General features: G+C 41.4%; 1 protein-coding gene across 2 annotated transcripts in view; it reads right to left on the reverse strand.

Moving 5' to 3' along the window:
- The window catches only part of Pcsk5 (proprotein convertase subtilisin/kexin type 5), a 426,655-nt gene that overhangs the window by 228,931 nt on the left and 172,891 nt on the right, over positions 1 to 24,833 (reverse strand). For both annotated transcript variants that reach the window (XM_051146218.1, XM_051146217.1), the window contains exons 7-8: positions 21,530 to 21,702; positions 49 to 261 (exon numbers count right to left, since the gene is read on the reverse strand). In XM_051146218.1, coding sequence (XP_051002175.1) covers positions 49 to 261; positions 21,530 to 21,702 — 386 coding nt within the window. The remainder of the gene's footprint in view (positions 1 to 48; positions 262 to 21,529; positions 21,703 to 24,833) is intronic.

Below are 24,833 nucleotides of genomic sequence, written 5' to 3' on the forward strand. Positions count from 1 at the left end.
GTGAACATTAAAGAAATGTACGGTAACAGGCATGAGAAAGTTACATACTATTTTCTTATCATAGGATTCTCCACTGCTGTAGGTTGTGGCTAGTGTAGATGAACACTCTTCCAAGTACCAAGGCTTCTTTCCACTTTCGGCCGTACTGCTGATGGAGATGGTGTAGATGCTGTTGGTATAGCCATCACAAGAGCAGTGGTCTTTGCTCCTCCCACCATTGCCAGATGCCCACACAAACACCGAGCCAAGGCCTCTCCGCCCCTGTGGACAGATAGAGAAAGTTAGAGAGATGAGAAGACAAGACCCCAGGTTTTAGATGAGTGGAGGATCGGAACCATTAAAACAATGTATTTGTAGGATGAAAGCAGCTCTATTGTAATGAAATGTTGGGGAAAGAGGTAAGGAGAGTTGCTGTAATGAGGTAAAATGGCCACAGAAGTATCAAGAACTGTACTGCTATAGTAAGAACGATCAATATTTACAACGTAGGCATGATCCTAACTGCTTTACGGACTCAGGCTGAACTTTTTCCACAAACACGTGAGAACAACATGATTTCTGTCACTTTGATACAAATGAGGAGCCAAGGTGCCAAGGTTTGGTGATGTCCTACAGTGATAAAGGAACGGTAACAATTATCGTGATACAACAAACACTGTTTTGAATCTTCACTACTGCTGTAAAGGGAGGCTGTCATACAGTGTCATTTGATATCTGAGAATCAGGAAGCATAAAGCAGTGGCTGCCACATCCCATGGTCTCTAAAAGCAGTAGTACCACCTCATACTTCTCACAGTCAGAGCGACCCACCACTGCTCAAAATTCTTAGAGCTGTGTCACCCCTTATCACAACTGAAGCTTAAAATGCAGGGAGAGCACCATGAAGTCCAAACTAAATAATGTAATGAACACCAGGAAAAGACAACACTGATGAATGAGGCAAAGCATATCTTTGCCTCGTTGGTAGCTAAACTCATGATGATGATGATGCTGCTGCTGCTGCTGCTGATGATGATGATAATGATATTAATTTGAAGCCAAAGGCACACTGAAGAATATCTGTTGCATCATCTTCTGCTTAGCATGTAAGAAGAAAGCCACACTCCTGGTGAGGGCTGATCCTTTCTTCAAGCCATAGGTGGAAGGAGAATATGTGAGACACTGTTAGAGTTTGAATCTAAAATGCCATGTTTTGAGCACTTGTTTCTTCGCTCTGATAGCTCTACTTGGGGAGGTCATGGATCCTGGCTGACTAAAATAGGGCACACAAGATGGGGCCTCTGCAGGTTACCACAGGACCTGGGCTGGCAAGAGGAGGATAGGCCTTGCCCCAACCTTTATGATGGACAAAGCTACTCTACCACACTTTCCCCACGGAATGGGCTAAAACTTTCTGAAACTAACAGTTTCCAAAATAAACTTTTTTTCACTTAGGTTGCTTCTGTCAGTCATTTGTTTACTGCCTTGTGAAAGTTGCTAATTAGAAAGACATAGAGTAATAACAAAGAATTTGAACTATTTATAATAACCTCGGCTTCATATTGAATCTTTAGAGAGCAAAATATTCATAGCCCGATTAGACCAAGCTGAGCACACATTTCTTTTTGTTTTTTGAACTGTAAAAGTGCAATGCTGTCTACACAGAATAAGCACACACACACACACACACACACACACACACACACACACACACACACACAGAGAACAGGAATGAGAGTAACTGCCAGTGATAGTCCAAATCCCAGCTGGGCGATCCCCGACTTCTCATCACGACAGTAGCAAACCTATAATGTAGGAATCATAAAAACCTAGAAGAGTGTAGAAATAATCTTGCCATCATAATCTAAGCCTCTGTCCATGCTTTGCCCAGTATTAGCAGACATTACATCTGACTTTTGTGTGAACAGTTGCACTCATATCTAGACCTTGGAGAAAGGAGATAGCCAGAGCAATGAAGAATGTTCCAGTTATCATCGGCATGTTCCCCCTTTCAGAGGCTGAGAGGCATTACCATAGGCCCAAAGCATGGTCACAAGGCAACTTACCTGGACAGGCCAACAGAATGCATGGGAAGGCAGATGACCCACCTGATTTAGCCAATGCCATAACAGATGAGAGCAAAAGAACCACAGAGGCATGAAAAAGCAAAGAAATGCAATAACACTTATTCATCTAAATTTCTGACTTTGTACCTAGCAATAAATTTCATTAAAATAGTTTAAAATAATTAAGATACTTAATAAGAAAATGTCCAGAAAGTACTTTTGTGTTTATACATTGTTATAAATCCAGTGTACACATAGATACAGCGTGTCTTAGTTGAAAAAATAAAAGTGTGTATGTCCAGATGCATGAGGGTGTCACATAAGAACAGGGTACCAGAAGTTATCCTCTTTGGTAGGATTAGGGTTTTTTCTTCTTTAAACCAAGTTTCCATGACAATGCATTGGTTTTATCAATATACAAGCACAATAATTCCTTTGTTAGGAGGGAAAACACAACTCCAATTATTTGTATTTATGCATATTTGTCTATGTGTGGATATCGCACGCGTACGACTATCCTCAGAGGCCAGAGGAGGATGGCAGATCTTTTAGGGCTGAAGCTGAAGGTGGTTCTGGGCTGCCCTACATGGCTTTTGGGACTCAGGGCCTCTGGTGGAGCAGGAAATGTTTTTAACTGCTAACCCGTCCCTCTAGTCTTCCTAATTTTTTTTTTTTTTTGCTTGGTTTTGTTTGTTTGCTTGTTTGGAGACAGGGTCTCAGTATGTAGCCTGATAGTAGCCAAAAATCATGAACTTTCTGTCTGGTCTCCCAAGTACTGTGACTCCAGGTAGGAATGTGTCTGGTTGAAAGAATTTTTCCCCCAGTGCTAGGGATGGAATCCAAGGCCTTATGCATGCAAGGCATGGTCTCTTTCACTAGGATACGACCCAGCCCTTTGTGTCAACTCTTAAAGGATGTTTTCCTTTCTAAACTGTGATCAAGTGTTGCTTCCATAGACAGTCTACTCTATATTCAAAACAACAGAAGCCAAAATGTTAGAGATGTTTTTTTAAACACAGAAAGCACTACAGATGGTACAATGCACAATATAAGCATTTTACAGACAGGCAAAGCGCATCTCAGAAGTACTCATGGATGCTCGGATACATGACAGAAGCCAGAACCTGAGCCAGTCTTCTCCAGCAGCTTTCTGAGCGCACAGGACTGTGCAGTCCTGTGTGAGATTATACTGCCATTTTCAGGAAAGCCTCCTGTGTCTTCACTGAAGCCTCGGATTGGGATCCAAGAACATTTTAGCACCTGTTCTCTCCAGAGCCCGGCAGAATTAGCATGGACAAGCAAAGGGTGTAGGCTTTCCCATGAGCATCACTAGTATGGGGGACATAGGTTTTTTTTTTAAAACCCCAAATACTTCAGGAAACCTTGACCATAAAGTGGCTCCCTCAGAAATTTGAACACTAACCATCCTGTTATTGCAAGATCCACAGCTAATATCACTGTAGAGGATCTGTGACACTGTTTAAGGTGTCATTTAGGAATTTACAGGGATGAAAGGGCTATGGATTGCTGCTGTCCTGATAGTGTCTCCTCCAGAGGTGACATCCCTGTATCAAACAGGTGGGAATTCTTTTATACATGAGTATAGAGGAATACATGGCCGGGTAAGGTAGCACAGATTTTTAATCCAAACCCTAGGGAGGCAGAGGCAAACAAGTATCTCTGAGTTCAGAGAAAGCTCAGATTACATAGTAAGTTCTAGACCATCCAGGGCTACATGTAGAGACTCTGTCTTACAAATAAACAAAAACAATAAGCATAGAAAAGCCGAGAGGTCAGCGCATGTTCACTAGCCTTCCAAAGTCTAGACATGGGGAGAGAGGAGACCCTGGGACTGAGCATGGAGAAATACTAGGACTAGGGGTGTCTTGTCAACCAAGGCTGCCCCTGAAGACTCTCCTACTCACAAGCCCATTTTCTTCTGGTCTTAACTACAGGCTAACACTTGCCAGAAGTCAATGGGCCTTAAAGCTCATAGCCAGAAGCCATGGAGATTATTGTATGAGCAGCTCAAGGGTTGGCGGTGTATCTGGTGGGGAGTGGGGGAGACCCAGAGTACTATAAAGGCCACTGTTGCCATTTATATGTTATGGGGATGAAATTGTAACCCCCCCCAAGTCATTAAAGTTACATAAGGTCATTAGTGTGAAGACTAAATGGGCAGAGTTAGTGTTCTCCTAAAGAGAGGAAGAGACACCAGCAAGTTCTCTCAGAAAGTGGCACAGAAGAAAGGTCATGTGGAGCAGCTGGCTGTCTGCCAGCTGAGACCTGTACTCCTCTGACTTCCTGGCCTGGTGCTGCAGCCTTCCGGAATTTAGGACTGATGGAAAGGAAATAAGGGCCTACCGCTTGAGCTTTCTAGCCTGGGTGCTTTGTTAAGGCAGCTGGAGAGGAGCTGGCAGAGCAGCCTATCCCTCATGGAAGGTCCAGGACGCACAATGCCTGCCCTCATTCTCTCCACAGGGCAGCTGGCCCCATATGCCTGTGTGTAGGCTTTATGATCAAAGTCCCAGAAATAAACACCAAATTTGTGGGCTGAAAAATGCCATAACCATATCTGCCAACGAGCTCTGGGGTTAATCAAAAACAATTAGCAATTCACAGACGTGTTTACTACAGTTGCACAGGGGGTTCGCATTAGTGTGAAATGTCCCCAAACCAAAACATATGTGTTAAAAAAAAGTCCTGTTTATTTTTCTAAAACTTCAGAGTAATTTAAGAAGGAAACCTTAGTGCAGGGTGCAGGAAGAAGGGAAAGTAGATGATGGAGGATTAAAAGAAATGTTTTGAGACATTTTTCCCCCCAAAGGGTAAGTAGTAATGTCATTTTCTAGCTTGGTTAAGTATTATGATTGCAATTCAGTCATTTAAATATGGGAAACAAAACAAGCCTTCAGTTGAACTGCATGCCAAGTTAAAAAGCCAGGAAACTTAAGGCAAGATACATTGTGAAATCCATGCAGGGTTCATTCAGCTAAATGCTAAACAGTCTTTTTCTCTGTGTGTCTAAGAGAACATGTGTGTTTCTTACATATATCCTAAAAAGTTGATTTATATAACCCCACAAGCATTGTTTTTACAAGGTAAGAAGGAGCTGGCTTTTCAGGTGGACACTTTATGCTAGAGTACTAATTAAATCCGATGCCCCAGCGTGAGTTTTGAGAACTTCCTAGGGTGACAAAACTAGACTTTTATTTAAAATGAGTTTTTCTTTAAGTCAATAAAACTAGGCTTTCTTTGGTATTGAAATAGTAAATTCTTCTTCATATTTCAGTTTCTTGAAAGGCAATGAACAAATATTAGAGGCTTTTTACAATTAAAAAAAAAAAGAGGCTTCTGGTATTTGCTAATTGAGAGCAGAAATGGAGCACCAGCAAGATGGATAATGCTATGTATAGTCTATTGAGTAGGAAACCAAGAGCATCAAGCAATAGTCCTACATCATTTAGAAGATGGTAGGCACGTGAGACCTTGTCAAGTTTAATCAGAACTGTGGATCTGTGTATGGATACATGAAGGAGCACATTAAAACTATATGAGACTAGAGACTTTCTTCAATTTGTCCATGAGCAGTGGACTGCAAACTACACCAAAGCCTCGCCCAGGCCTCTCTCGACATTCTGTGTGGTTTCGTCTCTTCTGTGCACCAAGAACACAGTGTCTCTATTGTTTACACCATGGGTATTTGAGTCTTTGTGTCCTGTGATACAGGGTTCCAGGGGTAAGAGGCAAAGAACTGGGAAGGACATGGCCACCTGCAGTGAATGACGTGGAAGCTGAGAAGTGAGGCAACAGTAATTACATTTTAAAGCTCAACCACATTCAGAAAGCAGCTCCGAAACCCACTTCCCTCCTGAACATGGCAGGGCTTCTTGAACGAAATGGTTCTAGTCCTGAAGCACAGGAAAAAAGCAAACTAACAAAACAGTACACCAAAAGCTGAAATAAAGATGTTGAAGAACTATTGCATAATTTCAAAATATATTTCTTATTTAAGCAACTTCAATAACTTTTGGGATCATTATCATCAACAATGAATAACTAACATGAACCAGAGAAGTTACCAGAAGATAAAATAGGTGGCAACCGCGCGGCAGGAGTAGATGGCCTCTTGCCCAGTGCTTGGTGACTAACTGGTCTACCTTGGGGAAAGCACTGGGGGAAGACCACTCGGAGTACAGTCACCATCCACAAGCAGGGAGGCATGCTTTAGATAAGAGTTTATTAACGCTTGATCTTTATTCTTCCTTCAGCTCACTGAATGGAAAGTGGCAACTGTAATTATATGAGACTGAAATAAATGAGAAATAAAGTTCTCCCCAAACCCAGGGACTCATGAGGGGTTTTATAAAGAAGAGGTTTGGCCCCAGGGGTTAGAAGTCTGGGGGCTGCTTGTTGCTTTTCAAGAACAGTGCTATGCCAAGGTGCTCAGCTTTCATGGCACAAGACCATCTCCCAGAAAATGGTCATGCAGGACTCTGACTTCTAATATCTGCCACTGTTGGTAAATCTCACTTAAAGAACATAAGGTCTCAACTGGTGCAGGTTCCACTTCCAGAATAGTTGTGGTAAATGAAAAAGCTACTTCATGTACTTTAAGCCAAATGTCGTGAGCTAGAGTTGACCTACTTGGTGATCAGATAGCAGCAAAAATTCAGTAGTCCTCTTGTTCTGAGTCAAAATCTCAAGATTAAAAATGCTAACAAGTAGCCAGGCACGGTGGTATAGCCTTTAATCCCAGCACTCGGGAGGCAGTGGCAGGCAGGTCTTTGTGTGTTCCAGGCCAGCCTACTCTATAAACTGAGTCCAAGACAGCCAGGGCTGTTACGCAGAGAAACCTTGCCCCGAAAAACAAAACAAAACAAACAAAACAAAACAACAAACAAGCCAAAACAAATGCTAACTAGTGACAAAGAATGGCTCCCTAAAGATGACTTTCAACAAAGCATCAACCAAGAAACATGTTTGCCTTGGTCATACCTCCTGACACACCCCATCTGCTCAGCCTAGACCCCTTTTGCTACAAGTCCCACATTTTAAATATTTGTTCCATGCATCTGTTGTGAGCCCCAGTGGAACCTGACTCGGCAAAGGCAATCCATGGCATGGTCTTATTCGTTCTCATCCCACATCATCAACGGATGCTGAGTAGGAGGAACAACTGGAATGCAATTACAGCTACTTTCCGCTTCCACTGTGAGCGGGGACTACTGGTCCTCAGCTCTGTATTCCTGCCAGTTACACGCTCTAGCACTTCACTCTCCCTTCATCCTGCCCATGCCCACCATCCCTGTTCTCAGCTCTCAACTGGCTTCTCTGCATTCTAGTCTTCTGCACATACATAAGACTACTAAGCCAAGTAGTTAACATCATTTTTTAATGTTCTTTGACTTCTTAATAAAACATTGAAAAAGTAGATGCAGTTATTAGTAACCATATTAATTTATACAACCACACACAAATAAAAATGAATTTTATATGCTCAGTGAGTGTGCCCAATGCAGTCAGCGTAGTCATTAAAGGCTTAGAGAGCCCAATAAGGATCATGAAGTCAGCTGCTGGTCACTGCGACAAGCATTTCTAATAAAAATGACTTCTTATTTTTAGGTTTTATGTTTAGGCATATTTTAAGCAGAATGGCAGATTTTTAAACAGCCCGTATAACTGACAGTTAGTGCTTTTTCGTAGCAGTATTTGAGTTCTAGTCAATGAGCTGGCAGTGTGGGATTCAAGGAACCAGAGGGGACTTGAGTTTCATGTTTAAAGGTGGTATTCGGAGACAATGTATCAAAGGCCAGAATGAAGGATGGTTCACAGAAGGGCTCCCACTCTCTAGTGCTCAGAAAATTGCTCCTTTTGTGCTCAGCATATTCATGGAAACTGCTTAAAAGGAACTGTTTACCTATTGTATCCAACAGAATATAAATGCGTTAATCAGTATTAGAATTAGCCAATTATGGTGGCATGAACCTGTAATTCCAGGACTCAGGAGTTCGAGACAGAGGACTCACCATGAGATAGAAGCTAGCTTGGGCCACTTAGTGAGCCTAACTAAGATCATCCTGGGATAATTATCAAGAATTTGTTTCAGCAGCAGCAGAAGCAGCAGCAGCAGCAACAACAACAACAACAAAAACCTCAAACAAAATAACAAAATCATAACAGTAATAACAACTTAGCAGAATCAACCCTATTTTCAGAGATGGGAATCCTTTAGAAGGGTCAGTAACTCTGAGCTTACAGATGTATTCCTCATCTGACACATCAAAGGCGTATACAGGGCGTGAACCTTGGCTTCTGGAACTGTATTATGACTTTGGATTTCTTTTACTTTGCTTACTTTTATGACATAACTGGAAGAGAAGAATCATTCTTTCAAGGAGAAATGGCATTAGAATACCTATAAAGAAATAAAACTTTGCTTTATGCCAAATATTTTATTAATTTTCAGATACTCTGTCTATCCAAGTACTTCAAATAATAGAATTTTGTAGCTGAGTAATTTGCTATGTATAGTACATTACAGGACTAATATGAATAGAGGTGAAGATGTACGAGAGACAGTGTGGGACAGGCATGCTGGGTCAGGCTCGCTCAGTGTGACTTCCATGGATACTGGGTGTCCTTGAAAATACTTCACAGTGTGGATTAAACACTGATTAACAACCGTGGATTAAGCTAATTAGAAAAAGAAAATAAACCCTTTCTCTTTTTGTTTTATTTTCTTTGCCAAATCAAGAATTCTACAGTACAGGCTGCTGACAACCCAAGCCTCCAGCTTTCCCGGACTTCATCTTCCTCACCAGACTACATTTAGTTTTACATGAGAACAAATCATCTAAAAAACTGAAAAAAAAAAATGGAGTTTTTTTTTTTACTGAGAAAAGGTACATTTGGAAAGACATTTCACCTGCTTTAAACCTTGCACAAGGTGTGAAAACAACTCATGGTGTTCCATTAATATGTACACAGCTTATTTTATGCATCCGTCAAAAACAAATGAAAATTTCCAAAAGACTCAGGTATTACTTGTCTAGTCACCTCTCGGACTGCCACACTTTAAACCCTGTGTAAGCTTCTCTTCCATACTGTTAGCGGTGGTTGGAAGAGAAACCATATGGTAGAGCTCATACTCATTTCAATCAGATAGGACAAGACCGTTCACATCACACACTTCCTGAAGTAATCCCAGGCAACAATTAATACTAGTTGAGCTGTTCTGGGCAACCAGTCATCTCAGCCTTCCTAAAGGCTACTGTCACACCTGCCACCTCCCTACCTATTGGACCATCTCAGCAAAGGCAAAGTCATGCGCAGACTCTCAGCAGAGTCAGGTTCAAGGAAGCATGAGGAACATTCCCAATGTTAAGTAGTGATGTTGAGGGGCTGACGAGCTGCCTGGGGAGCTAAGAGTATAGATTGCTCTTGCAGAGGACCTGGATTCCATCCCTAGCATCTATGTCAGGTGGCTCATGACTGCCTGTAACTCCAGCTCCAAGGAGACCTAAGGGATGCAATGCTTCTGCTCTCATTGGACATTTGCATACATGTGTACATGCCCCCCCCCCACAGATACAAACACACACAACACACACATATTTAAAAACAAAAATAAATCTTTAGAAAGTACAAATTTGAAACTGTTCTGAAATGAGTCATTAATTTTCAATTTATGTTGAGGTCTAAAATTTGAGAAATTCCTTTCATAGAGAATAACGTTTATTACCAACAAGGGTATGAAAAGAATTTATTGTAAATGTTTGAAAGGCACTTGGAAAGAATAGAGATATTCCAGAGATAATAAAAGTTCACACTACTTGAAGATAGCTCTAGATTATGGAATTCTTGATATGAATTACTGCAAATTCTGACTCAACTCAAAAAAGCAATAAGCAAGCCACCCCCTGTATAACCCACGTGGGGCTTGAATGATGTCACATTCTTCAACTACATGAAGCAATGGCTTTGACCTTACATAGGGCACCTTATTGGATTTCTGAAAATAAACTCATAGCATTTTCTAACCACAAACACAATCCTGTCTTAAATAAAATGGAACCATCAGTATTAGACTAATTTTTTTTTTATATAGGGCTCCATGGTGAATATTCTGTGCTTCTTAAAAAATGAATGCAATGCCACTCTTCCTTTGAAGAGAAGATCAGCTGCCAAGATGAGCACTTCATCCCTCAAATGATCCATGTCACTGGGTCTTTGTAATTGCTCCAATAGAGAGAACAGAAGTGTGGCCCTCTCCAAGGGAAACGGAAGTGCTGGCAACTTAGCAACGTGCCATGTCTCAAACTGACAAAGGCTGCTCTTGCCATAACATCCTGGACCTCCTACAATGTTGAAAAGAAAGAGAAGCAACACACTGAAGTCCAAAATGTTGCTTAGTGTGGCCTGGATGACAACTCCTCCAGAGACTCAAAGAGACAGTTCTTGGTTGCTGTGGTAACTCCGGTGACCATATTTTGGCTGAACTTGCATAGATGCACTATAGGACACTCCACAGGAACCGACATTACGCAGGGGTAAACAACACGGGCTTTGTGCAGAGGTTTGAGGATAAGCCGCAGTGATGCTTCCTAGTGGTCATCCACACTGTCTAACTGTACACATCCATGTACACCGCTACAAAGCCACCAGAGCCACACTCATTAACAGTTTAAAAAGAAAAACCCCTGAAAATTATAGTACATTGTATCCATCACATAATGAGGAATGTAAGTATACTATGCCCACCACAAATTGCATGACACAAGTCGTACACACTTCTAAGGGTTAGGAAAACAGCAGTCTACTTCAGCTTATCTCTGTTTATTACACAGTGGCCTGTATTTTCTGCTGACTGCCGTATTATGTTGAAGGAAATGCATCCATGTGTTTTCCCCATCAGCTTTCACAAACGTACATTTGGCATCACAGAAATGGCTGCTTAGAATGTACCTTAAATTCACTGAATTCAGTACCTGTATGCTCTGTACTCTTCCAGTAACACTGCAGAACAACTTTTGAGACATTTACCTGCTTCCCAATTAGCCCAGCAGTCAATCTGAACAGAAGCAAGCAAACCAAAAGAAGAGGCCTCTACTTGGTACGCAGCTGATGCAGGGGGAGTGGGTTCTAACACACGCTGCTTCGTCTATACAGTCAACTTGACTGAATTTGGGGCCACCATGGAGCACACCTCTGTATTTGTCTACGAAAGTATTTCCAGAAGGATTTAGCAAACCAGAGATGATCCTCTGAATATTGGCGGAGCCAGCCAATGGCCTAGGTCCTTGAGTGACTAAGTAGCAGAAACCTGAGCTCCAGCTGCTTCAGTCTCCTGAGCCATGACTGTCCTACCCTAAAACCGTGAGCCAAGATAAACCCTTTCTTTCTTAGGTTGTTGTTTTCAAGTACTTGTCATAGGAATGAGAATTAAGAGGAATTTGGAGAATTTGCGTTTACTGATTAATTACATAAATACCAACACATCTTTAAAACTGTATACAAGGTAGCAATTAATGTTTGAAAATTTTACATAGATATGGTGACTATAAATTTGTTCACCTTTCCTTTAAAACGTGTAGATAAAATGCATTAATCAAAATTTGATACGTATGCCTCAGGCAATACTGTGATAATTACAGAATTTAAACCCACACATGTATTTATATGAAAGACGCACTTCTGTTTAACAAGTGGGTGACATTAAGTTGAGCACTCTTGACAAGTCACTTCTTAGTTCATATAAATTATGCACAGAGTTCCACACAGGAATAGTTAAATCCTCAGGCAAGATTTTAAAAACAGGCCTGGTTAAAGCAATTCTCATTAAGTACACCAAATTTAAATAAGCTCCTTTGTCTATCTTTGTCCATCCATATGTCATTTCACAGCTTTACAACATTCAGCAACTAATGTAGCAGCAGCCTGTCATTTATTAAAGTGCAAACTGCTATCAATCCTACTACAGCTGGGTGTATATGAAACCTATTTATCCCTTCCCAGTGGAATTGATTAATTTGATTATGGTTACCATTGCTGCTTTTATTATATATGCCTCTTCTCTCTCCTCTTGGTAGACACAGGCTTTTCATTTAAGGGCTTTAAAAATGCGCACGTGTGACTTCTGCATCTTTAGAAGATAACATGTGGTTGTAGAAGGGGCCTTGTGCTTTCATCAAACACTCTATATATCTACCCAACTCGAAAATGTGTTAATTTTCTGAGAAGAAACAGTAAGTAAAGAACTGGACCTCTGGATACCGTAGAATGAAGATGGAACTAGTGACACACTTTCAACAGGACATTAAGAACCAAAGATTTTCATTCTTCCCACTCCCATTCCCTGCCCTTGACATTGACTGTTCAGAATGTTCTAATGACCTTTCCAAAGCAAGCAAACAAGCCAAAACTCGGAAAGTGGGATAGAGGTGAGAACATCCTATTGAGACTCTAGGTGAGAAAAATATAGGGGATAGGGAAGTAGGTGGATCCAGAGGGTCCTAGAAACCTACAAGAGGAACATTATGATGGGTGGATTTGAGCCCAGGGGTTCTGCTTGATCAAAGCCACCAACCAAGGACAAAATGTGCAGCCATCATCAAACCCCTACCCAGATCTAACCAAGGGACAGAACATTCTCCACAGTTAAGTGGAGACTGGGGACTGACTTCCACAGGATCTCTGGTGCCCCATATTTGGCCATGTCCCTTTGTTGGGGAGGCCCAATGGCACTCGGAGGAAGGATAGCGGACAACCAAGAAGAGACTTGATACCCTAGCACCATATTCAGGGGGAGGAGGTCCCCCTCGTTCACAGTCATAGGGAAGGGGGATTGGGGTGAAAGTGGGAGGGAGGGAGGAATGGGAGGATGTATGGGATGGGATAGAAAATGAGATGTAATATAAATTATTTTATTTTTCAATAAAAATGTGTTAAAAAAAAAAACCTGGGTGACAATTAAAAAAAAAAAAGTTGCCCTAGACTTGAAATTTTACTTGCAGATAAAGTGACAGGGAAAGCTTGTTACTTCAAAATATAATTAATTACTTATTTTTATTATTATTTCACGTGCATGCATATGAGTGTGCAAGTACATGCATGTGGGTACTCACAGAAGACATAGGAAGGCACTGGCATCGTCACTGGCACTAGAGTTACAGTTCATTGTGAGCTACACCTTCCAGATAGGGATGCAGGGATTTGAACTCTGGTTCTGTGGAAGAGCGTGTAATGCTGAGCCATCTCCCCAACCCAAGAGAACTCTGTAAAATGTGTTCCTCAACTATTCACAGTGAACTACATGAGTTCTCCAGGAGCGGAGAGTGCACAGACAAATGCTAAACCCAAACTGAGCATGTAGTGTGTATTTCAATTAGCTTTCTTGAGTAAAACGACAAGGTAACCATAATATACGCTTTCCTGAATATGGAAAAGATTCCATTTCAATTTTCTGCTCCTTTTCTAGGGAACATAATTGAGCACACTTGTCAGGAAATGCTGTCAATGTGTCAGGCACCTGCTGATAAGTACCAACTGTACAAGTCTTATTAAACTTTAATAACCCAAAGTGGACAAGATGGCTTTCGGGCAAGTAGGTTTTGTTACTGTGTGTTGTGTTTTCTGCACTCTCTTACCAGGTTCTGTATGATGAGTGCAGTTAGGGAGTGGTTCACACTTTATTTAGACAGTTCCTCATCACTACGTAGAGACTCTCCCTAAGATGAGGACCAAGGGCTAGTTATCCTTCCATGCCACCTAGCAAAGTGCTGAGCATGGTGGAACTCAGGGATAAACAGAGTCCACTGGAGAAAACCTGGCACTGCCAGCCTCTTACTCTGCCACCCAACTCAGCACCATCGATATCTGAAAATTGTTTGTGATGTCACTTACTTTACAAGATTATTTCCCTATACTGGATCGGCTAAAATGATGGTGCTACAAATGTCTCCTTGGGTACTATTCTCCAAAGCTCTGGGTCACAGCTACATAAGGGCAAATGGGGGCAGCATGATTCTTACTCTGTTCTATAAAAGATGACATGTAAGGTTTCTACGCTGAAAGCCCTGCTAAACTATGAGAGACCTACGTGCCCTGCTAAAAGCCTAGTGTTCCTTGTCCTTCATGGGAAGCAATGATGGAGTTTTGAAGGAAAAGACGATAATATGTGCATATAGATATTCTTCCTCCATTGCAGTGTTCATGCAGAATTGAAAGCTGAAGCTTGGGCTGGGAGCTTTCGAAAGCATCCAGTTGACAAAGTCTGTGCAAGAGTCGTTCTCATTGTGAAGACAAGGGAGGATTCACAGGCTTTCAGAAAATAGTTCTAGAAAGTTGCTTTATTGATGACTATGCCAAAGTACAGGTTTTAGGGAGGGAAACGAGGTGAATCAAGGACTTAATTAACCGAGTGAATTAACCAAGTCATTTCTAGGCCTAAGGTTATGACAGCAAAGACCTAACAAGTTTAGCTGAATTTGAAGAGAATAGTTCTACACAATCTAAAATGAAATGAAAATTGAAAGCAATTTTTAAAATATGATGCAAGTTTGTTGTTATTGTTGAGTGTGGTGGTATATGCCTGTAAGGCCAGCACTTGGGAAGCTGAATAACAAAGACTTTGTTTGAGGTCAGCTTGGGATACACAGCCTGGGGTACACAGTAAGACTCCATCGGAAGAAGGAAGGGAGGGACAAAAGGAGCTAGGGAGGAAGGAATGGCAGAGGGAAAAGAAAAGCATCTATATGCTTAAATTGAAAACCTTGATTAAAATTAAACATATCTATTTACTTTGAGACATCCAAGGCCCTTTAACGTACTTTCAAGTCACTAGAGATACCATAAGATAAATGACAATTCTTGCGTACTTGGCAGAAAACAAAACAAAACAAAAACTTGTTGATTCCCATCTCATTGTGTTTTGAGTTTTATGAAGTTGGGGGCTTTTGGAAGAACACATTAGCAAATGTTCTCTTGTTGTTTTCTTCTCCTTACACAAACTATTCAGTAATAGAGTCTGAAGACTGTCAATGGATCATTCAGCAATCACAGGTTGATTAAAGCCGGGCATGTGGGACCATGCAGACTCTCACCGCAGTTTACGTGATTTGTCAGCAGATCATCTTTAGTGCGTTGCTCATTTCAGTTGCGAATCTGATTAAGACTTGTACCATTCACAGTTTTGGCATTGTGTCATGACTGTCTACAGTGTGTTTCACAGGCATTAAAATATGATCTTCTAAGGGAATTGATAGCATTTAGCTCCATAGAATGGATGGACAAACTGATCCTACAGGTTAATTTTAACCTAAATGAGGTTTTAAAAAAGTACCAGAACCCACATTTCTAAATCAGAGAGCCTGCATTCAGACTTGAGGTTCCTTAACCACCATGGTGTATCATGTATGCTTAAGAGGTTCAGGTTCATTATATATGTATATGAAAGTGTGGTTTTTGAATATATATAGCAAACTGGCATGTTAGTCATTCATACATTCCTCAATCACTCATTCTTTCCTCACTAAATCTCTCCAGAGTGTCAAGACTATTTTGAGTATTTTGCATATAATAGAGGTTGTAGCCTGATTCTAGATGTTTGTGGAGGAGATAGCATAATGTGAACAGGTACTACAGAATTTTCACAGAGCTCGGAGGGTTTAGGGTGTATGGGAAGTGCAGGTAGGATGCCCTGTAGGACAAGTTAAATGACAGCTTGGAGGTCCTGCAGAGGTCAACGAGACAAAACAGCTTTCCTATGTTCCTGGGGGAGGGGAGCTCAGACGCAATGGCCCCAAGAGGTAATACAAACAGGCCCTAGTAGATGGCAAGAATGAGAAAGGCCACAAGGAATTTCAAGTTGAAGGGAAAGAGAAATGGAGTCAGGAAAAGGAAGGGGATACAAGAAGAGAGGTTCGTCACCTATTCTTTCTCATTTTTATTTTATGTGTGTGGATGTTTGGCCTGCACACAGCATGTCTGTGAACCACTTGTGTGGCCAGATAGCCATGCAGGCTAAAAGAAGGCACTGGATCCCCTGGAACAGATGGTTGTGAACTGCCATGTGGGTGCTGGGAATTGAACCTGGGACCTCTGGAAGAGCTCTTAACCACTGAGTAGTCTCTCTGGCCTTACTTATCCTTTCTGAGATAGGGGAACTAACTGTGTGGATGTGTGTTTGATAACAGAGTTGAAACAGGAAAGCACAATCAAGGAAGGTGCAGCTGAACTTACTAGAGTGATTTGAGGCCCATGTTCTGACTTTGATAGCTATGATAGATTTGTCTTCTCTACTTGTAAAATTGGGGGAAATAGTGCCTGTCTCACAAGAATATTGTCTAGATTAAAAGTTAACAGCCCACTTCTGGACTTAGATGAGCGACAGCAATGAACAGAAGGGCCAAAATATTAAACTTTCATGTTATCATTGCTACCCTCCTCATCTTCATCATCGTCACATTTCTACTCGTTGGCTATAGTCTAAATTATATAATTCTAAAAATTATACTCATTTTATAGCTCCTTGGCATCAAATAAAATGCAATCCTGAGAGAGAGAGAGAGAGAGAGAGAGAGAGAGAGAGAGAGAGAGAGAGAGAGAGAGAGAGCAAGTTGTCAACTATAATATGGTTTGTTTAACACAGTTTCTCTGATACAATTTTGGCACATTAATTCCAAAGGGGCTATATCAAATTGAATCAATTCTGATTTTGTTAAAGTCTTTGAAAGCACTGCTACATCCTACCGATTCAAATGTTTATCTTATAGTAAACAAATGGAAAGCATTTTGGAATTCAATATTTGGTACCTTTCTGATTAGTAAGCAGCAAGAATGGACACGATCAATACTTGGAAGCCCTGAGCAAAATGTATTTATCTCCTCTGTGAATAGATTTCCTGATACTCGTCCCTCCCTCTCCTGCTGCCTGATCTTTCTGGTGCTCTGGACAGTGCTGCCACGTCCTAATGCTGGCTTGGACCACCACAGTCTTCCATTCTTATCCCCCCTGTTCACCATACAGATGCTTTGTCTACATTACCTTTGCCCTATTTCAACCTCCAGTGGCTTTCTGTAGTGGGATGGAATGCAAACCCTCTCTGTGACTCAGAGAAGCCTGCTGAGCTGGCCTTAGGCAACCCCATCTCTCTACTGCTTTCTGCCTGTACTATTCCTACGGCCTGGGCACTCAGCTGTCCTGGAAATACACTGCAAACCCTTTGCTATTTGCAAAATCCCTTTGCTATGCAGGGTTTTCAGTCCCTTCCTAATAGAACATTCTTCTTCCAGGTCTTCACATGATTGGATTCCTTTTATGTCTGCAGATTCTGCCCTCCTCAAAGTGAACTGTCTACCCTTTCCATATAAAGCTATGCTGCCCCTCCCAGCTTCCAGTTATATTTCATCTACTATATGCATGCCAGTTGAAATATTCTTGTGTATTCTCTGCTTGTTTTTTTTGTTTGTTTGTTTTTGTTTTTTGTCTTGTTGACATGATATAGGGACTATTCATTTCAGTTCCTGCGTGAAGTGGAAAAAGGAAGGGCCAAAGTGACTTAAAGTCTTTGCAAATGCTTTTCATTGGTTAGCGGAAGGCATTTCTTTACCTGCCTTTGTTCCTTATGTCCTCAAATCACTCAATAGCTCACTGATTTTTTTCTTTTCATACCTAAATGAAGATAAAATTAGGTTTCACTTGATGCTTCATCGCAAGAAAGTAGTAAATATTTTCATTTTTATAATAAAGACGACCCAATATCAACTTGGAGTGCTGAATGGTATACTCATAGCTATCTAGAGTAACAGCCTTTGGGAAAACAAACAATTTGAGACTAGATACATAGGTGACGCGTGTGCACTCACATACACACACACACACACACACACACACACTCATGGAGAATCATAGTAAAATTGAAGATGCCTTTTTTAAAAGAGCAGGTGGAATTGATGGTGTAAACAGACAGAAGGAACCCTGTAAATGATGTCAACAAAGCTCAGCGAATCTGTGCTGAGCTGCCCTGTTGTTTTTAATATACCACAAAGGTAACCCAATGGGGCCATCTAGAATTCTGCAACCCAGACACGATCTAGGGGAGAAGCATGAGGGACTAAGGACAAAAGTAAACAGTAGTTTTGAAGAAGATATATTTTCTCTAAAGAGTTTTAATTGAGTACTTACTACACTCAGACAGTGAATTAATGACTATATGTGGATATTTTCTCATAAAATCTATGTGAATGAGTACTGTAATATCACACCACTTTAGAAGAGAAAACGGAAGCAAGGTATTTGATTTAAAGTCAGAAGTAAATGAGAAATATCAGACTTGACTTAAGCTTCACATGGAAGTTTCACTGTACTAAATACATGAAAACACTATCCAATCAATTTTGCCTCATTTCAATGGTTTATGGCTGTCATTTCGTCCTGAGATGGGAGAAGAACCAGAAGATAAATCTTCCCTTTTAAGAGCTGCTGCTTTTGCTGCTACTCCAACTCTAAAAGTTAACGGTTCGTCTTAAAACTCAAGTCCTTTTTGTTCAGATTAAATTCTCAGAAGATCTTTAAGGAAATGCTGAATAAATCATGCTATCCTTTTGGTTTGTGGGTGATGGGTGTTTGTGGGTGTTGAATCTATGTCCTCATGCATGCTCAGCACATGCTTGACTGCAGAGGCATATCCTAGCACCTAAATTATGGTACTGCAAGACTCCAAACATTTTGAAACAAATAAAACCAATGAGCCCTATTTGTATGGGTTGCACTGGAACGGTGCTCAAGGATCCGCATGGAAATTCAATGTGATTCCTAGCTGGTCATATGATTAAGGGTATGCAAAGACACTGGACCTACACATAGCCATCAATGACTGACTAACTGGGTAGGGAAATCTATTATTAACTGCTTCCTAATATCCTTTCGGCATATGACTTATCACAATAAAAGGCCACTTTAAATTAATTAATTAATTAAATTCATTAATTTTTCACATAACTGACATATAAATAGTCCTATGTGTCTGAAGTTTCTTTACATGATCTGTTTTTAAATCTAACTTTAAAAAGGAAACACTTTTTCTTACAATCAATGTGCCACATTTTAATCTGCTTCGCTGCTTAACATTACGGTTTATTTCTGTTGATGAAGACTCTGCAGGTATAATAAGTTGTGAAAGTTCACTCCTTAGCACATTATTACTTACCCACATGCCCATTAGTCACTTAACAAACCGATGAGGTGTGGGCATTCTTTATATGTATGTATACAACCACAGGCTATGTGCATTACTAACAAAAGAATTTTCATATCATTGAGAAATTCCAGGTGCCTTTTTTTTTAAATGAGTGGGATGTGTTCATGACTGGAAGATTTGTTTTTTTTTTCTTTTCTTTTCTTTTTTTATTTAACTAATTAATTTATTCAGGTTATATCTAAATTGTTATCCTATCACTTGTATCCTCCCATTCCTCCCTCCCTCCCACTTTCATGCTATTCCCCTCCCCTAGGTCTGTGACTGAGGGGGACCTCCTCCCCTACCATATGGTCATAGGCTATCAAGTCTCATTTTGGTAGCTTGCTGATTCTTTCTCTGAGGGCCACCAGGCCTCCCCACCAAGGGGATGTGGTCAAATATGGGGCACCAGAGTTCATGTCAGAGTAGTCCCCACTCTCCAGATAACTGTGGAGAATGTCCTATCCATGGGCTAGATCTGAGTAGGGTTTCAATGTTTACTGCATGTATTATCCTTGGTTGGTGCAGTCGTTTGAGCAGAACCTCCTGGGTCCCTATCTGCCCATCATGATGTTCTTCTTGTAGGTTTCTAGGACCCTCTGGATCCTTCTATTTCCCCATTCTCCCATACTTGTCCTACCTAGAGTCCCAATAGGAAGTCCTCACATCTATCCCAATCTCCTGGTGCATCACGGGAAGATTTGAACTGAGCTCAAGTGGACATTTTACTGATGACATACTAGCCAATAACATTAATTTGTAGTCCACAGCTTTGGCAATGAATCACCAAATGACTTATGGTATATTATTCATTTGCTAGTAAGACATTTTGAAAAGAAAATTTTAGGCAATGAGTTGAAATATTATCTATTTGTTAAAAAGTATGCTAAAGTAGCTGAATATAGACACAACTAGAAAATAAAATATCTTCACTAAACCTGAACTTTTTTTTTTTGTTAGAAAGTGTTTGCAAAATAAGTTTATATTTTCTCTATCAAATCCATTTCAGAACAGTCATGGGATGGCTTAGCTCAGGCTTTTGCTAAAAGTCTATCCTGGGTTCACAAAAATATGCAAGACTCACTATAATTTGTATTCCTGCTCAAACATTATGCTAATCAACTGAATACGTCCCACTGTTCCAAATCTGGGCCGAATCTATGAAAACATTGTGGTTAGTATCAAGCTAAATTTGATGCAACAAACATTTCCAGAATGTTCACTAGAATTCAATATATTCTCTTAGTTTTGTAAAATCCATAAATATGTATAAAGGGAATGTTCTGCTCTCTTGGACTTAAACTTTTGTGAGGAAGATAAACCCAGAACAAACTCTGATACAAAATGTAAATATGGTTTGGCCTTCACTTAGCATCAGGAAGACTGATAAACGCAATGAATGCAGAGTGGGGACTAATGATAGTTCCTTCCAGTGTGAGCTTGAAGGGTCTTCTAGGAAGAAGTAGCTTTTCAGTAGAGGACTGAGGAACTTGGGGGTAGGCCTGGAAAAACAGAATGTGCTGATGAACAATGAACAAGAGTGCAGAACGTTTCCATGACTGCACAGTGATGTGAAAGGCAAGGGAAGTTAGGGCCAGGTCCATGATGACTATGTAACTCAAAGATCTAGTCATTAGTAGATTGAAAGACACTGCTTCTGGTGGACCAACTCCCCTTTCTACAAGTTCTAGCATCTTTGCTTTTACTTAAGATAGAATTTAAAATTAGAATTTTGAAACAGACATTCTATTGCAATAGAATACGAAGCTCAATTAACTTGTGCAGTGACTATTTCAATGGCATCAAATAAAATTTAATTTCTATGATTGGGGAGATCTGGTGCTGATAGAAAGATAGCATTGTCTTTGTATAGAAGTGAGACTAAGTGACACAAAGGGGACATGCTAGAAGCACGTTCCTGGATGATTTGGCATTACCAAATGGAAACTGTGAAAACATGCTCAATAGTTCAGATCCAAGAATTTGCTTCTCAAAGTGCTATATTCACATATTAATTTATTTCCCCTGTGTGGCTCTAAACATCCAAGCGCACTGTTCATGTCAGAGGGAACATTAACTCTGAGTTTGTTTGTAGAACAGAAACAACACTTGATGCCAAAGTTCAAGCCTTCTCTCCAGTGGCTGCTCAGCCCATGAGTTCCAGCAATCCTCTAGCCTGGATGATGCCATGGCCACAAATGCTGCATATGAACATTTCCACCCCCAGAAGCTCTGAAAACCTACCATTCTCACACCATTTTCAAAGGCTTGTCGGGTGAGGGGAGCGGGCCCATCCACAGTCTTGCCATCGTCATCAGGGCCCCAGCTGGCACTGTAGATGTGCACATGCTGTGGGTTGTAGCTGACAGATTTTGCTTCCACCATGTCTGTGACATCACCATCCAGCATTCTCACACCTTCAAAGCAGAAAGGAGCAAGTCTGTTACTTATCTCCATTAGAAGACACCTACACAGCCCACTTAGACAATTTTGGGGAAGAAAGAATACATTAAATACTTTAAAAATATTCATTCATTCATTCATTCTGTGTATGTCTGCCTGGGTTTTATGTGTGACATATATGTACAAGTGTGGGAAGCTGAAGCTCCTGGCAACCTGCCAGGCAAGATGACTTGCAATTCTGCTCCTTATTTGGGTTGTGGGCCGTGCTTTGCTCTAATGTATGCACCCCGCCTTGTCGGGAACCAATTGGAGCTACCGACGTTAGAGCTGCTGATTGGGTGAGGCAGATGGTATAAAAAGGGGTGCTGGGGTGTTGGGGAGGAAGAAGGAAAAGAAGAAGCTTGCTGAAAAGGTTCCTGAATAAACTGCCTGGAGAAGAACGTTCTGGTTGCGTCCTTATTTTCCGCTGGCCGGAAGGGTCGCGACAAGTGGTGGTCCATACGGGGACCCTTGTCATTTACGAGCGCTCAGAATTCCTGGTGGTCAGGGCAGTCGACTGGTAAGTTCCTTGGTAAGGGACAGACAAGCTAAGTTCTCGGATACAGAGAATATAAGGTTCCGGTTAGGACTATAAAGACTTGGTACGAGCGATAAAGTTCCCTGGTAAACAAGGGACGAATGAGGTTCTCAGGTATGGAGGCAATAAAGTTCCGGTTAGGACTATAAAGACGAGCAATAAGGCTCCCGGTAGAGGACGAAGTGAAACAGAAAGTAAAATGGGAAATTCACCATTCACACCTGTGTGCGTTTGGCCTCCCTTTCTTTTTATGGTTTATGGTGGTGGTCATTCGGGAGCCTGGATCCAGTGTTCCCCCAATGCCTGCTTTTGTGCTTTGTGTTGGGATGCTACCCAGTGCTCCTCTGCTGTGGTTGCCTGTGTGCCTGGATTTGTTCCCTGGCCTGTGGAGGCACCCTCAGCTGTGACCTTGTTTGGAGCCAAGGGAGATTTCGGTATCACTGCAGCTATTGCCGCTGCAATAGCTGTTTCTGCCACAACGGCTACCGCTGCTGCTGTGGCCCTTACTTCTACTGTGCAGACTGCTTCTGCAGTGAATAATATGTCTGCTAGTGTGGCCACTGTGCTAGACACTCAGCAAAATATCAACTCCCACCTGAGAGCAGGCATTACTTAATCAGTGTGTGGACCTGCTGCAAGACCAGGTGGAGGTGCTTGCCGAGATAGCCCAGCTTGGATGTCAATGGAAGTATTCGTGTCTCTGTGTAACATCTATCCCCTTTAATAACATATCCCATTCTGCTAACTTGTCCAGACAATTGTCTAAGTATCTTACAGGTAATTGGACCGGAGAATTTGAATTCCTACTAAAAGAACTGAGGACTTCAATTGTTCACATCAATCCCACATGAGTTGACCTCACCATGGCTACCGACCTTTCACATTGGATTGTTCAAGCCGTGGGCCATCTCCAGGAATGGGTGGGCATGGGGGCATTGGGCCTGTGCCTCATTCTTATCAGCTGCCTTGCGTTCTGGTTTATGTGCCGATTGCACATTCAACAACAAAGAGCAAATGCCATGGTTGTCCAAGCTTTGCAGCCCTAGAGGATGGTCAATCTCCACAGATTTGGCTTGGTTATATGAAGGATCTATGAGCAGTCCCCCAGATCGTCACGCTCAGGATGCAAGGCTTAGCACTGCAGGGATGGCGCTGCATGAAGACCAGCGTCATCCTGAGGAGCATGTTTGATTGCATACGGGTTAGTGTCCCAGACCCCGTCTCCAGGAAAAAGGCACTGGGTTGGGTGTGGCCAAGCCAGACTCCCTGAGTGGGGTTTGGCTGGGCCATTACAATCTCCCATTTTGACAACTGGAGATCAGACCTCTACTCCCGCCTGTTGCGTTTTAAAATAAAGAAGGGGGAACTATGGGAAGCTGAAGCTCCTGGCAACCTGCCAGGCAAGATGACTTGCAATTCTGCTCCTGGCTGGTAAACAAGTCCTTATTTGTGTTGTGGGCCATGCTTTGCTCTAATGTATGCACCCCGCCTTGTAGGGAACCAATTGGAGCTACCGACGGAAGAGCTGCAGAGGATATAAAAGGGGCGCTGGGGTGTTGGGGAGGAAGAGGAAAAGAAGAAGCTTGCTGAAAAGGTTCCTGAATAAACTGCCTGGAGAAGAACATTCGGGTCGCGTCCTTATTTTCCGCTGGTCGGACGGGTCGCGACATACAAGAACCCTCCAAAGTCAGAAGAGGGCACTGAGTCTCCTGGAACTGGAGTTACAGGAAGTTGCAAACTGGGTGTGGAGAAGAGTGTAAGAGAAGCAGGCACTCTTACCCATCTTCCTGTTCCAAGACTACATTTTAACTACGCTTCAGTGAGCATTTTCCTGGCATAAAGGTAGCACACTTTGCAGAAACTAGCCTATCTTGAGGAGAAAGGAGGTTTCACTGTATATAAAAAAAAAAATTTGCTCAAAATTTTTTATTGTCTCTATCCATTTTCCAAGGTTCTAACTCTTGTTTTCCTTTTTCCCTCTCAATCAATCCACCATCCTAAATTTATCTCCATTGGATAACTTGGACTCATCGTTGTAGAAATCGTGTAACTTTTGCAGTTTCATCAAAGTTGCCAAGTTGTCAAGTTAGCTTAGTCTCATTTCCTACATACCCCGGAATCTTAGACCCATATAAACTTACTGTATTTCTTTGTGCCAAAGCTATTTACAAATAATGGGTGAGAATGAGTTTAACACTTCAAATAACTCCCAAGAAGTTTTAACAGTATTTGGTCATTAATCTTCATTTGTGTGCATTCCTACCAGACAGAAATCCAGTATTAACCCTAGGTTTTTCAAAAACAGTCCCTAACATACTGAGAAATAAATTATATATCAAATGCCAACTTTCCCTTTTTATTCTGTATTTGGCCATTTACAACAAGAATATAACTTCTAATCATTTAGTTAAAGAAAAGTTTGCTTATACTAGATATCATCATTGAGTTACATTATTTTAAATTTTAAAAGTTTTATTGTGTGTGTGTGTGTGTGTGTGTGTGTGTGTGTGGTACCAGAGGAGGCCAGAGGGGGATGTCAGAGTACCTGGATCTAGAGTTTACAGATCA

This window comes from Acomys russatus, chromosome 5 (assembly GCF_903995435.1).
Source record: "Acomys russatus chromosome 5, mAcoRus1.1, whole genome shotgun sequence".
NCBI lineage: Eukaryota > Metazoa > Chordata > Mammalia > Rodentia > Muridae > Acomys > Acomys russatus.